The following is a 16,132-nucleotide window of genomic DNA, read 5'->3' on the forward strand; positions in this document are numbered from 1 at the left end:
CGTCCCTGGAGCTCTCTCAAGCAGCGTTCTTAATCCCCTCTCCTCGTGCACCAGGAAACAAAGGGGTTCGTAAAAGTCTCTTGCCTCTTCGGCAGGTCCAGACTTTTCCCCGGATTCTCTCGCGGTGCACTAACGCCCTGCAGGCTGTGTTCACGTCGCCAACCCCAGTCCTCTCCCGGCGCTCCGACAAAAGCCGGAGCCTCAGCTCCCAGTCCCGCCCGCCCCGGCGGGCGAGCAGACAAGCCTCTCGGCTGGCGAGTTCCGGTCGGCCCGATCCTCTGCGCTGGAATCTGTCCGCTTTGCCGTCCGCACCCCTGCTGCTGTGCTCTCCTCCACGGCTCCCAAGCTCCCCCACTCCGCCTCCCGAAGTCTCCACCCGCGAAGGGGCTTCCTAGTGTGTGGACACTTTTCCTCCTTCACAGCTCTCTCCCACTGGTGCAGGACCCGTCCCTATCCTTTTGTCTCTGTTTAGTTTTTTCTTTTGCCCTAACCAGGTACGTGGGGGGTTCCTTGCCTTTTGGGAGGTCTGAGGTCTTCTGCCAGCGTTCAGTAGGTGCTCCGTAGGAGTTGTTCCACGCGTAGATGTATTTCTGGTGTATCTGTGGGGAGGAAGGTGATCTCCGCGTCTTACTCTTCCGCCATCTTTACGCTTTCTCTTTATATTAATTTTTAAATGTACTTTATATTTTAAACTTTTAAAGCTTGGGAATTCATGTATATGATAACATAAATGTGAATTAGCCAGCCTGTTAGATTAACCAAAATAATGCCACTTCTATTTTTTCTGTTAAATAGAGTACACATCAAAACAAAGACCAAGAGAGTGGTACTCAGGGCGACTTCTAGTTGTTTTCACTATAGTCCTCTTTGGCTCCAGAAATATTATTGTCAGTTTTCCAGACTCAACTTCTAACAAGCTAATTTACTTGATGAAATTTTTTTTTTTTTTTTTCGGTACGCGGGCCTCTCACTGTTGTGGCCTCTCCCATTGCAGAGCACAGGCTCCGGACGCGCAGGCTCAGCGGCCATGGCTCACGGGGCCAGCCGCTCCGCGGTATGTGGGATCTTCCCGGACCGGGACATGAACCCGTGTCCCCTGTATCGGCGGGCGGACTCTCAACCACTGCGCCACCAGGGAAGCCCAGCTTGATGAAATTTTTATCAGATACTTTTGTATTAGGTGCCAGTCTCCAGCTCCAGGAAATAGTCAAATAATTTTGTCTTTTAACAGGGTAGGAGGTGATAGAGGATTGAACTAGTAATGTATTTGATTTGTCTTTCTTCCCATTGGATATCAGCTCTGTATTTGAGATGCACAAAAGAAAATAGTTGGCTGTGTAATTCAGCTGATTTTATTAGCATACGGTTAATATTGCAATATTTGTAATCAAAGTTATTTTAAACACAAGGCAATAATGAATGGATAGTCCCAACTCATAAATAGTATAAATGGTTTTCTTTTCTCAAAACTTTCAAATTGAAAAGAGAATTTCATCTAGTTATAGTAAAACTTACTATCTCTAGTCTCTTTATATACCTAAAGAAATTGTTTTTGGGGGACTACCCTGGTGGCGCAGTGGTTAAGAATCCACCTGCCAATGCAGGGGACACGGGTTCGAGCCCTGATCCGGGAAGATCCCACATGCTGTGGAGTAACTAAGCCTGTGCGCCACAACTACTGAGCCCGAGTGCTGCAACTACTGAAGCCCACGTGCCTAGAGCCCGTGCTCCACAACAAGAGAAACCATAAATAAATAAAGTGATGAAGACCCAACGCAGCCATACGAACAAATAAGTAGAAATTGTTTTTGAGACCATACTTCATACATAGATTTATATTCTGAATTTTATAATTTTCTTTTACTTAAAAATATATATATTTAGAAGTGCTAACAAGAGCATAGTAAAAGCAAAAGTCACTCATTATCAAACTACCCAGTGGCAACCACTTTTAGAATTGTCATGAGTGTCCTGACATAGCTCTTTCTAGCCATTCTTAGTTGATTATACTATACAGAACTGTTTTAGTCCCCAGTCTCTTCACAGAATATTGTGAATATTTTCCATCTCAGTAGGTATTCTTCTACAACACAGTTTTTTAAATTGCTGCATAGTATTCTGTTGTATGGATGTTCTATAATTTTCTTAATTTCCTATTTTGGAGCATTTAAGTTGTTTTCAGTTCTCTGCTGTTATAAATAACATCCTCTGTCCATCTCTGATTATTTCCTTAAAAGTATATATATTTTCCAATTTAACATAACATTTTCCTATGTCATTGAAAATTCATTTTAAGTAAGTATTGTATGCTAATATGGATATGCCACTTCATTTTTCTTTTGATAGATTCTGAATCTCAGATGAGATTTGTTTTTGCTAAATGGATCATCTGTCATGGATATATATGTTTCTTAAAATGTTGATGAGCAATAAATAATCAGTAGCTGACCAACTATTATAAAAGTCCAAGTACAATATAAACTGTCAGAAAATGAGCCTAGCAAAAATTTACTAGGATGACGGTCTTCAGCAAATATTTGAGTTTTATCCACGTGTTAGAGCTTAAACCCACCAGAAGAGCTAAGATACTCAAAACTCTTAGTGAGTACAACATGCTAGGTCACAGTCTGACTTTATAGATTTCTCATTATTAAAAACAAAAATAAGGGGGGAATAACCTCCAAAAACCTGGGATAGGGATGAAGAGTATGGGTGGGAGGACTATTGAAGGGATAAAGAGCTCTCGGTTTGCCATAGAGAATATATTTTCTTTTGCATGCCCTTTGTTCTCATCTGGTAATTGATTTATATTAGTTCAGCCATACATCAAAATGCATTATAGTAAATTAAAATATTAAGAGAAGAAAATGGAGATGAAACATTTTAATGTTGTAAAGCTAAGAGGTTTGGTGATGGTTAAGTTCTCCAAGTGTGATTACTTTCATTGTAGTTGCTGTCCATCATAGCATGTGTAAGTTGACTATATGTCAAAAAATGTTTTCTTATACTTGAAGAGAGTCTTAACCTTGAACACCCTCTTACTTTTCAGCACTTAAAATAACCTAAATCTCTCAGACAGTGTAAGATTGGTATAGTGTTAGTTATTTTTAATTGCTTGGATTCTATTCCATTCTTTTTATAGCTATAATTTATTTTATTTTTATTGAACTATAGTTGATTTAGCTATAATGTATTTTAAACCATGTTCTTTAAAAGTTAAGAAAGAGAAAATTTTAAAGAGGGAAATAAAAATCACTAATAATCATCCCCCACCATAGCACAATTTAATATATTTATATATTCTTTTTTTCTCCTTAGGCCAAAAGCATGTATTGCCAGATTTTCAAAGTTGTGCATAATGTATTGTTATAAATTGTAATAAATAGCCAACATTTTAAACACTTGGTATGTGTGAATACACCGCTAAGTCTTTATACAGAAAAATTTAGAATAATCCAATGAATTAGGTACCATTATCTCTATTTTACAGATGAGAAAACATAGCTATAGGAAGAATACATAACTTACCCAAAATTATACATTTGGTGAATTCACTAAATTCACCCTAATCATCATCATCATCATTACTAGTACTAAACATTTTGTCCCATTCTCTTTAAGACTGGGTACTTTGCTGTACAGAACTGCCTCGTTATTGGTAGCTAGTGGACAGCTGTTTTTGATTATTTTGGAGTCACAAACCCCATTGAAAATCTGATAAAAGTTGTAGATTCTTTTCCTAGAAAAATTCATTGTACATAAATGTTTGCATAAATTTTCAGTCTGGGCATGTACTTCTTGAAGCCTATCTGTGGATCTTAGAAGTAGCTGTGAAATTTTAATGATTATATATAAATGACCTGGATTGCTTGTTAAACATGCAGATTACCTGATCTCACTGCCTAAAGTGTGGGCTTGGACTTAGAATCTGTCCTTTTTACAAGCACTTCAAGTGATCTGGATGCAGGATTTGTTTTCTTTTTTTGGTGACGCCTTGCAGCTTGCAGGATCTTAGTTCCCCAACCAGGGATTGAACCCGGGCCATTGGCAGTAAAAGCACGGAGACCTAACCACTAGACCACCAGGGAATTCCCTGGATACAGGATGTTTTAAGAACACTGTTTACAAAACTGTATCCTGAGATTAAGAATCTTGTCATTCCATTGCTGTTTTAGAGTAGCTACCACACAGTACATGCTCTAAGTGTTTGGAAACAAGTCTTTATTATCAAATGATTTTACTAATTAGGACTGCCATTACAAACTCTGATGATGACAGTAATGTATGATTTTATTGCTAATACTGCCACTCTACTTTTATCTTCAGGTCTTCTATTTAGAAGAATCTCATGTATGTCTGGAAAAACATGATTGCTTAAATATTTCCTAATTACTTGAAAATAATCTGCAGAGATTATTTATTGATTTCCTTTGGTAATCAGTGACTTACTGTTTTTTTTTTTTTTTTTTTTTTTTTTTTGCGGTACGCGGGCCTCTCGCTGTTGTGGCCTCTCCCGCTGCAGAGCACAGGCTCCGGACGCGCAGGCCCAGCGGCCATGGCTCACGGGCCCAGCCGCTCCGCGGCATGCGGGATCCTCCCGGACCGGGGCACGAACCCCTGTCCCCTGCATCGGCAGGCGGACTCCCAACCACTGCGCCACCAAGGAAGCCCGACTTACTGGTTTTTTTTTTTTGTTTTGTGGTACACGGGCCTCTCACTGTTGTGGCCTACTCCCGTTGCGGAGCACAGGCTCCGGAGGCGCATGGCTCACGGGCCCAGCCGCTCCGCGGCATATGGGATCTTCCCGGACCGGGGCACGAACCTGTGTCCCCTGCATCGGCAGGCGGACTCTCAACCACTGCGCCACCAGGGAAGCCCTTACTGTTTTTTAATAGAATTTTCTTTCAAGTTTCTTGACCCATTTAAAAGATAGTTTTAAATAAATTACTTGTCAGAATGTTTTCCCTAATTATATTTATTCGTAGGATGAACTTTCTGATGTCAGCCAGGGAGGATCTAAAGCTACCACTCCAGCATCAACAACTGCTTCAGATGTGGCAGCAATTCCTAGTGATACTCCCTTACATGAAGAGAATGAAGGATTTGTGAAGGTTGCAGATACACCAGATAAGTTAGAGAGAAGCAAGCATATTGAAGTACAGGTAGTCCAAGAAACTAGAAATGTATCAACAGGTAAGTGACCCTACTTATTTACATACTGACAAAGTATTCAGTAAATCCAGATGTGGATATGACATCTTTGGGGTGTTACTGCCATAGATTTATAAAACTGTATTCAATTGTAAATAAGCTTTAAGATGTGATGATTACATAAAGTTTTAGAGAGAAAAGTGGTGGGGCAGTGGCTGAGGGGTTGAGAGCCTGAAAGGCAGGAGGACATTCTTTTTCTGTTCCCTACCTTAGGTCATTAGTCTTTGTCTTTAATTTCTCTGTATTTCACCCCTTAAATACAAGGAAAACAGTGAGTTCTGGCCTGGTGTACACTGCACTGTGTCCAGAGAAACACAAATGAAAACGTCCTTTGGTTATTTTTTAGTTGCTCATATTTACTGTTAATTGAATATATGACATATTGTCTGTCTAACCTTGTGTTTCCTAGAATCAACTCTTTAAAATTTTTTATGATCAAATGATGTATTTACAACCATAGAAGCAATTTTCATAACAGGGGCAGTATGTGCTATATGCATTGTTTTTGTTATCTTGTTCTTTCCTAAGACTCTGCTGAAAATGAAGAGAAGTCAGAAGTTCAGGCAATCATTGAATCCACTCCTGAGTTGGATATGGACAAAGATCTCAGTGGATATAAAGGCTCAAGGTACTGTAAAAGCCCGATTAGGACATCTTATCCTTCCCTTTCCCCTCTCCCAAAGCACACTGTTGTCCCCTGGTCTCTGACCAGATAAAATGCATTCAAATGTTTTGCTGAAGAAATGTTGATGTTATATTTCAGTTTTGTCTTTTTTGAAGCTGGATATTGTACATAGTTTAAATCTTCTGTGAAGTGTTACCTTTGCAGCATCAGGGACTAGGAGCATGTGGACGGATGGGGAAAAAAGACAGCCAAGGAGTATTCCCTACTTTGTGGAACTGGGAAAAACATAACAGCAAAAGTGGGGAAAATATAATTTGAAGAAACTTTATTCCTTCCCCCAATCAGGAAGAAGACAATGTATTCCCTTCAAAACTGTAATGATCTCATTACTAGAAGAAATTAGTCTCATTTTAGTATCATTTTACATGGGGAGGCTATTTAGAGGTTAGAAGAGAATGGTATGTATCATCTTAATGAAGATCATCTGAAATATATTGATGTTCAAGAATGTCACACAGGAGCTGCTGCCTTTTAATTTCTTCCATAAATTTTATTTTTTAATTAATTAACAATGGCCATAAAAATGTGTGCCATTTTTTTGATCACTGCTAGACCTCATATGCAGTAGCAGTTAAAAAGCATGAGCCTAGAATAAGACTACATGCATTCAAATCCTGACTTGGATTTGAATCTGAGGTAAGTTTCCTCATCCATAAAAGGGAATTATGATAATACTTCAGATGGCTGTAAGGAGTAAATGAATCAATATATGTTAAATCATTGGCAAAGTGTCCAGTTCAATAAATGTTAGCTAACATTATTGTTACCTTCATTATTGTTTTATATCATTTTATCTTAATTATAACCATATGAGGTTGATGTCTTCCCCCCCATTTTACAGATAAGGAAGCTCAGAGTTGTACAGTAACTTGTCCAAGGTTACCAAGCTGGCAAGAGGTGGAGCTGGGATTCAATCTAGGACTCTGATTTCAAAGGCTGTGCTCTATTAAAAGATTTTTTTCTTTATTGTTTACTTAAGAAATTAAACAATGCAGAGTGTAAAAAGTGAAATTTGCTTCTTATTCATCCTCTCCTAAACCTAAGAGATGCAGCTACTTACTAACAGTTGTGCGCTCTTGTCATTCTGAACCTGTTTTTAAAAATCAAAAACATTTTTATTAGACTAAAGCATGTATGGCAGTATTAAGGTCAAATCATAATACAAAATATGAAGGGCAATAGTAGGCCCTTACCCCTACTGACCCCTCATTCCCACTCCCAAGAGGCAGTCTCTATCACTTCTCAGGTCTCTTTGGGTATTTATCTTCAGGTATCTAAATCACATCCTATGCTGTTCTTCCTTGGTCTCTCTCTTTCTCAGTTGGGGTTCAGTGAGAAAATCAAGTCCTAATGCCCTAAGGCACCCCTTGTATATAATGAATTAGCTATACTCCTGTGCAGGGACTTCCCCAGTGGTCCAGTGATTGAGAATCTGCCTTGCAATGCAGGGCATGCCGGTTCAATCCCTGGTCAGGGAACTAGGATCCCACAAGCTGCGGGGCGGCTGGGCCCATGTGCCACAACTAGAGAGCCTGTGTGCTGCAACTACAGAGCCCACATGCTCTGGAGCCTGTGCACACTGCAACTACTGAGCCTGCACACCGCAGCTAGAGAGAAGCCCATGTACCGCAATGAAAGATCCCATGCGCCGTAACTAAGACCCGCTGCAGCCAAAAAATAAATAAATAAATATTTATACTCCTGTGCATCTAGAACAGTACTAGCTATATACTTTCTTTGGGAGAATTGAGCAAATAGTCACTCAAATCATTTTCTGTATCCTGTGGATCAAATGAGGAGTCCTGGTTTAAAAAAGGCTGCAATATTAGCTATTGACTTTATAGGGCATAGCTCTTTAAACCATCATCTTTCCTTTCATCCTCCCAATATAATTATATCTCAGTTTCTGTTAAATTAACATTCATTGTTTATATCATTACGATTATATAATTACTAATAACAGCCTAGCCACAGAATATACTATGATTACATTTCCTTTCTTTTACAACTTTGTTTTTCTTTAATTTAGTAAAGCCTCGGGGTTTTTTTGGTTTTGTTCTGTTTGTTTCTTTTGCTTAGGTTTCTACATACCTATCACTACTTCACTAACAGATACCCTGCAAATCATAAATGTAAACATTCTCAAAATGGCCAAATATAAATAAAACCAGTTTCCTGGAACCTTCTGTTACCGTTCTCCAATGCAGACATTTTTGTGTTTGCTCTGGTCCTGGAATTTGCCCTCATTTTCATGCTGGGAATTCTTTTCACTTCTCTCCTTTGTTCCATCTTCTATTTCCTGGATACCATGACATCTAGCTTCTTGATTTATGCCTTTGTTTTGACAGAAATATTCTTACTAGCTTTCCTGGCAAAGGCTGTTTTGGAAGTAAGTTTTTTGAGAACTTGAATGTGATAAATGTCATTTGAAGGAATGATAGTTTGGCTGGATATAGAATTCCAGGTTGGGAAATCTTCAGAAGTTTTTATTCAGAATTGTGAGGACATTAATTCATTGTCATGTTTAGTGGAGTGTTGCCATTTGGATTCTTGCTTTTTTAATATATTCTCTGTAAGCTTTTAGGATCTTTATCCCAGTTTGTTGTTGTTTTGTTTGTTTTTTCCTTTTTAAAAATTCATGATGATGTGTTCAATGTAGGCATCTTCTTTTGTATCTGCAGTAGTCCTTTCATCTGGAAATTCATATTTCCCCGTTGAGAAATTTTCTCTTATTTCTCCTTTTTGTTGTCTTTTCTTCTCTTTTTCTGAAACACTTATTAGGTAGATATTGAACATTCTGGACTGACCCTCACAATTCCCTTTTTCCCCTCTTTTCTGTCTCTTCTATTTTTGTTATAATTTCTGGATAATTTCTTCAACTTTCTCTTTCAACCTTCGTCAATTTTTTTTCTAAAAGTTTTTTTGTTTTTCTTGGATAGGTACTTTTTATAACACCCTACAGTTCTCTTACGGATGTAACTTTATTATGAAAATAAAATAAAATTTTTTTTTTTAAGTTTTTGCTGCTGTCTGCATTCACTGTCTCCTTTTACTCTGAGTGTTTTGGACTCAATTTTATGATAGAGGCTTTCTTTGATTGTCTGGTTCTCTGTGGCTGTTTTGCTCATACTTAAGTAAATGACATTGATTCTCCAGTTTTCTGCCTATAACATTTAACCTTGGCTTCCATTGTTCAGGGAGCAATGCCAGGAGAAGGGAGGTCTCACTGTCCTGGAGGGTTGGATTTAGGTCTCATATAGCTTCTTGTGCTGTCTTTCATCACATCCCTCTATCTTATGTTCCCTCTTGCATGCTTCTCTCTGCAGATTGCTGGTTCCTTCAATTCCTGAGCCTTTCAGGGGTTCTGGCAGCATGCTGACTTCCTTCCTAAACACTAATGGCTTAAGTTGAAGCTTTGTCTGGTCTGTTAAATCAATTTCTACTGTTTGCCCATCTGTTTTCTATCTTATATAATTTTGTTCACATTTCATCTGCTGTAGTTTCTTTTTCTGTTCCCTATGTCCTTGTGGGTGTATACTTTTTAAATTCCTTTACTGTCATTTCAGTTGAGTTTCTGAATTATTGGGTGATAAATGACTGTGTCCATCGTATTTAACTGGAAATCCTGTGCAGACTTTTTTCTATTAATGTAACACTAATGCACAAACACGTACATTTCCCCATTCTCCTCCATACCCCTGCAAAAAGGGCTTATATTATACATACTGTATTGCAACTTGCTTTATAAAAAGCACCTTTATATAATGGGTTTCTTTCATTTCTAAAGCTGTATTTTAATGTTTTTAAAGTTAAAAGTTGAAACTTTTAGGTATATCCATAACTTATTTCATCTGTGCCCTGTTAATGATCACTTGGGTTGTTTCAACTTTTTGCTACTCTGACCATCCTTTTACGTACATAATTGCCTTCTTGTGACAGGGGCTTTGTAGGATTTTTTTTTTTATTTGTGGCCACGCTGCACAGCCTGCGGGATCTTAGTTCCCCAACCAGGGACTGAACCCCAGCCACTGCAGTGAAAGCACCAAGTCCTAACCACTGGACTGCCAGGGAATTCCCTGTAGGAATTTTTTTAACATCAAGTTCTTGGGTCAGTGGGTATTTACATTTTAAATTTTGATATTGCCAAGTTGCCCTTAAAAGAAAAATAAAATGGCCATGCTAATTTATACCCAGACAACGTGGACCATGGTAGTTAAGATCATGGATTCTGAAGCCTGGCTGCTTGGGTTTGAGTCCTGCCTCTTTGACTCATTTGCTGGATGATCTTGGCAAATTCCATAACCTCTTTAGTTTCCTCTTCTGTAAAGTTGGGATAATAGCAGCAGATCTTTTGTAGAGTAGGTGTGAAGGTTTTAGTAAGGTAGTCTGTGAAAGGACTTAGACCAGCGCCTGAACAATGCAGAGTAGTGCTCTCTTTTAGCTGCCATTTACTGTTTGTGTTTGCTAGGATCTCACTGCAAAAACATTCTATATATTCATCAACAGTTCTCTCTGTGGAGTTTAATGGGAATCTCTTATGACACCCTTGAGAAATCCTTTTAAATTATATTTTATATGAAATGTAAATTACAGGTTAAAAATTCCTATGTAACTTAGCCTTTTGTATTCATTTTGCACAGTTGAAAACATCTTTCACTTATTTGTTGATTTGGTTTTGGTTTTTTCTGCCTAGCACTCCCACCAAAGGCATAGAGAACAAAGCTTTTGATCGCAATACAGAGTCTCTCTTTGAAGAACTATCTTCAGCTGGTTCAGGTCTAATTGGAGATGTGGATGAAGGAGCAGATTTACTAGGTATGATCGTTTATCTGAAGTAGTATCATACTGTTTTAAAAATAGATTTTTTAAATGACTTAATTGAAAATTTCTTTAAAATGTCTCTAACTGTCCAGTGGGGCAGAGTTATTGCACTTTTACATAATTAATAAGAATGTATTCTTTGAGATGATGAAAGTTTTAAATGAGAATATGTTCACTTATGGATGTGCCTAGAATTGAATTACATTTTAGTTTGTATTTTGAATTCATGTCACACAATTTATTGAACTCCTGCTATATTCTGAGAACAGTATTACATAGAAGAAGCACAGTGATATATGTATATATGGGGTATATGTATAGATGTATAGATTTATGGACTGATGGATAGGTAATTCCTGTCTTAAATAGCGTTCATTAAATCCTGTTGACCTTAATTAAATAAGAAATTATAATACTTGATTTTTCTGAGATTTCACAGAGTATTCTGTTTTAGCTCTTTGGGAAATGTAATCATTTTAGAGTTTGTATTGTTGAAGAATATCTGGTTTGAAAAGGATAATGCATTTGGCTCTTCTGCTATTTATCTGGTGACCTTTGCCAGATAGCTTAACCTCTCTGGGCATTAGTTTCTTTGTGCATAAAAAGAAAGAGTTCAAGAGTTGGACAAGCTGCGGCTCATGGGCCAAATCCAGCTCACCTCCTATGTGTACGAGTAGAGTTCACACAGCCACACTCATTTTTCACGGATTGTTTATAGTTTCTTTTACCCCACAACAGCAGAGTTAAGTTGTCTGTAACAGATTATGTGGTTTACAAAGCCTAAAATATTTACCATCTGGCCCTCTACAGAAAAAGTTTGCTCTGCTCTAGGTGATCCCTAAAGTTCCTTTCAACAATAATTACATGAATGGGACTCCCTGGATGTCCAGTGATTAAGACTCTGTGCTTCCACTGCAGGGGCACAGGTTCAATCCCTAGTCGGGGAACTAAGATCCCTCAAGCCATGAGGCGTGGCCAAAAAAAAAACTTACATGACATGTCAGTTAGCTTTGGTGTGCCTTTCTTATAACTTAAGACCTTACAGAAATGGAAAATGTTATAGTATTAAAAAAAATCTATGCCTTTGGGATGGATTCTGGTCTCCAAACATTTTTTGTATCCCTTAGTGTAAATTCAGTACAGATTACACTGTTCTCAAAAGGTGCTGTTTGTCAGTTCTTGTGAACCTAGAGAGGTGTTACTTGCATTCATTTATGTTAAATTTATTGGTTACTAGTTATGTCCTCGACAAATATTTTTTGAAGGAAATACAAGTTCTGTCTAAACAGAGCTCACAGTCTTATGTAAAGTAAGAGAGATTGAAAGTACATAAACAAAACTGAGTTAGACATAGACTCCCACCATTAAAGTCTTAGTAAAACGTTGGATGCAATTGAATGAGCTTGTATTTCTCAAGAAAGGCTAAAAGATTGATTCTTAAGGAGCACTCCATTTTTACATTTAAATTTATACTCTTTGTTAAGATTAAATTATGCATGAAAAGTTCCTTTTAAGATTTGATTGGTTTAAGAAACTGATTCCCTGGCAAAAATTGAGGGGCAGATGCAAAAAAATGTTAGAAAGAAGAATTTTTTAATGTTTAAACTTATATTCAGATTTATATACAGTGAGGTTCAATTTTTTGTTTTAACAAATGCATAGAGTTGTATAACCACCACCAGAATCAATATACATCATCTAAAAAAAATTCCTTCTTGCTTCCCCTTTGTATTTAACCAGAATGAAGTACTTTTTAAATGTTCTTTGTACACTCTGCTTCCTTATAATCCAGTATTGAGTAATATCATTATTGAGGTTATTGGCCCCAAACTTTCTTCCCTGTAGAGTTAAGAAGCCACATAGTACTTAGAAATAATTGTGGTCTTTTAAATCAAGTATTTTCCGAAAGCTTCCATTCTTTAAGTCAGAAAATGAAGCATAATAAATAGGTTAAAAGCAAAATTCTGATTTCCTTTCCACTTTGAAAAAAAGAAATAGACTGTAAACTACTGTCTTTTCCCTTTTGCAGATATTGATATATTTATCTTTAGAATGTTCCAGATTAGAAGTTTTAATATATCACCTTAAGTGTAGTGACTTAAGCCTACATGAATACTTTTGGTCAAAGATGTTAAATGACATCTCCAAGGCACATAGTTTTTCCTTGGCTTCTCTTCTGGTCAGTTCAGTGATAGTAATTGCAGTGTAATACTCACTAAATGGAACATAGTTAAACTAGTAAAATTGTTTCTCACAAAGTTCCTTAAATGAACGTTGGTTGATAAATAAGTACATAGTCCATTTCTATAACTCATTATTCATTTTTCTAATTGCTGTGTTGTTGTAAAACTCTTCCCTTGTTTTTGAAATCATTATGCATGTAGTCAGTATTTAGATTACTTTTTTTCAGATTTTAATAATTTAAAAGAGATAATCCCCCAGAATTTGTCCTTTATCTTGATTGATGTCTCATCCCTTGACTTTATTTCCAATGATCCTTTTCTCTATTCACTTTAGTCACTTACCCTCCATGGCCACGTTCTAGAACTTGGAAATCATACATTCATGCATCCTACTCTTGAGATTTTCATTCTCTTGATTAAATTCTATTTTTTCAACTTCACTATTTTTACTAACTTCTTCCTGTTATCATTTAAACATGTTCAGGTCTTTTCCATTTTAAAATAAAACTACTGCCCTCCTCTGACTCCCTATCTTTAGTACCTTTCCACCCTATCACTTACTCTTCTCCCATTTCCAGGCGTGCTTTTTTGCAGAAATATCGGTGAGGTAGGCGTCTGTTATGAGCCTGGCACTATTCTAGATGCTTGTGATACACCAGTGGACAAAATAGACTTCTTGAAAGGGTGGCTACTTTTAACTGGGAGGATTTCCCCAGTCCCACTTGCACCTCATCTGACTACAATCTGGCATTCTGCCCCACACTAACCTTCCCTGAAACAACTTCTTGTTTGCTATATCCAGCTGTTCCTTCTAAGTTATTTCACATGACTTCTCAAATAGCATTTGTCTTTAAAACGGTCTTTGCTGGGTTTCTGTGGTATCAGACTTCCCTGCATTCGTTCCTGCCTCTGACTATTTCTTTTCAGTCTTCTTTGCAGGACCCTCTTTCTCCGCCCATTTTTCAGATGTTCCTGGCCCAGTCTTGCTTCCGTGTTTGGGAGGTCTGATTTGCTCTTGTTTCTTGGCTTTCATGGCTAATTGCTCCCAAGTCTTTCTCTCCGTCCAAGATTTTTTTCTACAGCCCCAGACTATTACTTCCAAACAGCCCATTAGACATCTTTAAGATGATTTGTAGAACTTTATAGTTGATATGCCTAAAGCTCAGTTCATCAGCATCTTTCTTTATTGTCCTGTCCCCAAAGGCTGTTCTTATACCAGCATATACTACCTCAGTGAATAACCTCACCATCAACTCAGTTCTCCATCCTAAATCTCTCACACTTCCCTCAAAACCAGTCATGAAGGATTGTTTGCGTCCTTTCTTAAAAAAGAAAATCTATGTATCTGTCTCTGTATCTCCTTCTTGCCTCTGATTAAATGGAATATCCTCCTCCAGGAGTTCTGCCTTGATCCCCTAGTTAAAGCTCAGTTGTCTGGAAACATATTCCCATAGGACTGCAGTTTATTATGCAACTCTTCATAATACTTTATTGTAGTTTTTTAGTGTGCCTGTCTCTCTGGCTAGACGATAAGCTCAATGTGGCAAAGACAACTATATCTCTTGCTCACTGTTGAGTCTTTGGGACATAGCACAGCAGCTAAGTGAATGGATTGTTAAATAGTTTTAACAGTTTTGTTTCACCTCTAAACCTACGCTTCTTTACCTTTTGGAATTAAAACTCCTTTACAGGAGAATTTGTAAGAGAGTAGTGTACTTTTGGAAAAGTGCACATACAGAAATAGATAAAATTGTGTATACTTTCTCAAGGAAGTGACAGATAATCCAGAGCCCATCTATGGACTGAGCTTGAGAATCAGTGCTAAAATCCAAATGAGATGTCTATTTTTAAAACCGTCAGGCAGTTTTTTTGCTTGTTTTAATAGGTAAGGTTTTCAAATATGTCAGACCTAAGTTTATGCTTAGTTGAAGTCATGAATAGAAATGGGGCCACTTCAAGTTACGTTTTTCTTATAGTTATTAGTTAGTTTTTATTGATACATTTCAAAGTGAAAATTTTGGACGATCCTATTGGTTATATATTAAATTTATACACTAGATTTTAGGAGAACTCTTCATTGGGAAGGTGTAAACTCTAGAAACTACATTATAGGATATGATTTCCATAGAGTACATATTTCAAAAATTTTTCCTATTTATAATATTTATACTTTATTGTGTTTGGTTTCTCCACATCTTTTCAATTTTATTGGCTCCTCTCTCTCATTTTGAAATAAGTGAGTGTAGATCTTGCTTTCTGAAAACAATCTAATTGAGATTCTCATTCGTTTTTTCTCTTGGGCTGCTTACCCAGGGGAATATTCTGGTGTGTATGCTTTTAAATTCTTTAATATTACTGCTTTTTAAGCTAGGTGGTCTTGGCTGCTGTTCTCATTTAATGCTTTCTCTTTTTTTTTTCTCTGCTCAACTATTTTCCCCCCTGCATATATTTTCAGCTTTTATGCTTATCTCCCTATGTGCTTGAGAGTTTAGCAAACATAGTCATTATATAAACTTTTTTCACCCAACCTTAACCATATTTCTTTTGACTCTATAGCTTTATTGAAAAGTTAACATTAGTGTTTAAAGCAAATATTTCAACATATCTTGTCAAAATTCATTTTTAAATTGGAATTTGGAAACTTTTAGTTTGTCTTTATTTTCAGCTTTTGGAAATATGTAGATGATTAAATAAGCTACTGTTTCTGATATTTATTCTTCATGGCAGAAGTACCTTCTTCTTTAAGAATATTTGAGGTAATTATAATACAGACAAAATATGAGTCCATATGTGAGCATTGAACTTTTAGCATTCCTAGATTAGTTGCGTTTTAAATTATCTTTAAGTTATTTGAAATATTACCTTTTTTTAAAATAAAGAGACATGTTAACTCCTTTAACTTACATTGTTTTCATTAGAGTTATTTACTTCCTTTTTTAGGTGGGTTATGAATATTACTTCCATTGTATGTGATTTACCAATATTAGTGGAGTGATGGGTTTTTTGTTGTGCTTGCTTTGCTCTGTTGTAACTTTCTGAGGTATATTCCCTAATGTGTTGTTTGATTTCTTCAGTTTCTTGTGAGTAGCAAACTAAATAGCTTTCTTCTCCCTAAAGATCACTACGTTGGATCTTGCATTGAATGCTCTACCGCCTACCTTACAGTACTCATTACATTATTAAGCATGATTGTATAAATTGACCACTAAGCATTATCATTTCAGAGGTGGCA

General features: G+C 37.0%; 1 protein-coding gene across 10 annotated transcripts in view; it reads left to right on the plus strand.

Annotated features, from left to right (window-relative positions):
* SPAG9 (sperm associated antigen 9) overlaps nucleotides 1-16,132 on the plus strand; it is a 150,280-nt gene that overhangs the window by 98,780 nt on the left and 35,368 nt on the right. For all 10 annotated transcript variants that reach the window (XM_019944358.3, XM_019944359.3, XM_019944361.3 and 7 more), the window contains 3 exons: nucleotides 4,986-5,193; nucleotides 5,740-5,839; nucleotides 10,590-10,711. In XM_019944358.3, the coding sequence (XP_019799917.1) occupies nucleotides 4,986-5,193; nucleotides 5,740-5,839; nucleotides 10,590-10,711 (430 nt within the window). The remainder of the gene's footprint in view (nucleotides 1-4,985; nucleotides 5,194-5,739; nucleotides 5,840-10,589; nucleotides 10,712-16,132) is intronic.

This window comes from Tursiops truncatus, chromosome 20 (assembly GCF_011762595.2).
Source record: "Tursiops truncatus isolate mTurTru1 chromosome 20, mTurTru1.mat.Y, whole genome shotgun sequence".
Lineage (NCBI taxonomy): Eukaryota > Metazoa > Chordata > Mammalia > Artiodactyla > Delphinidae > Tursiops > Tursiops truncatus.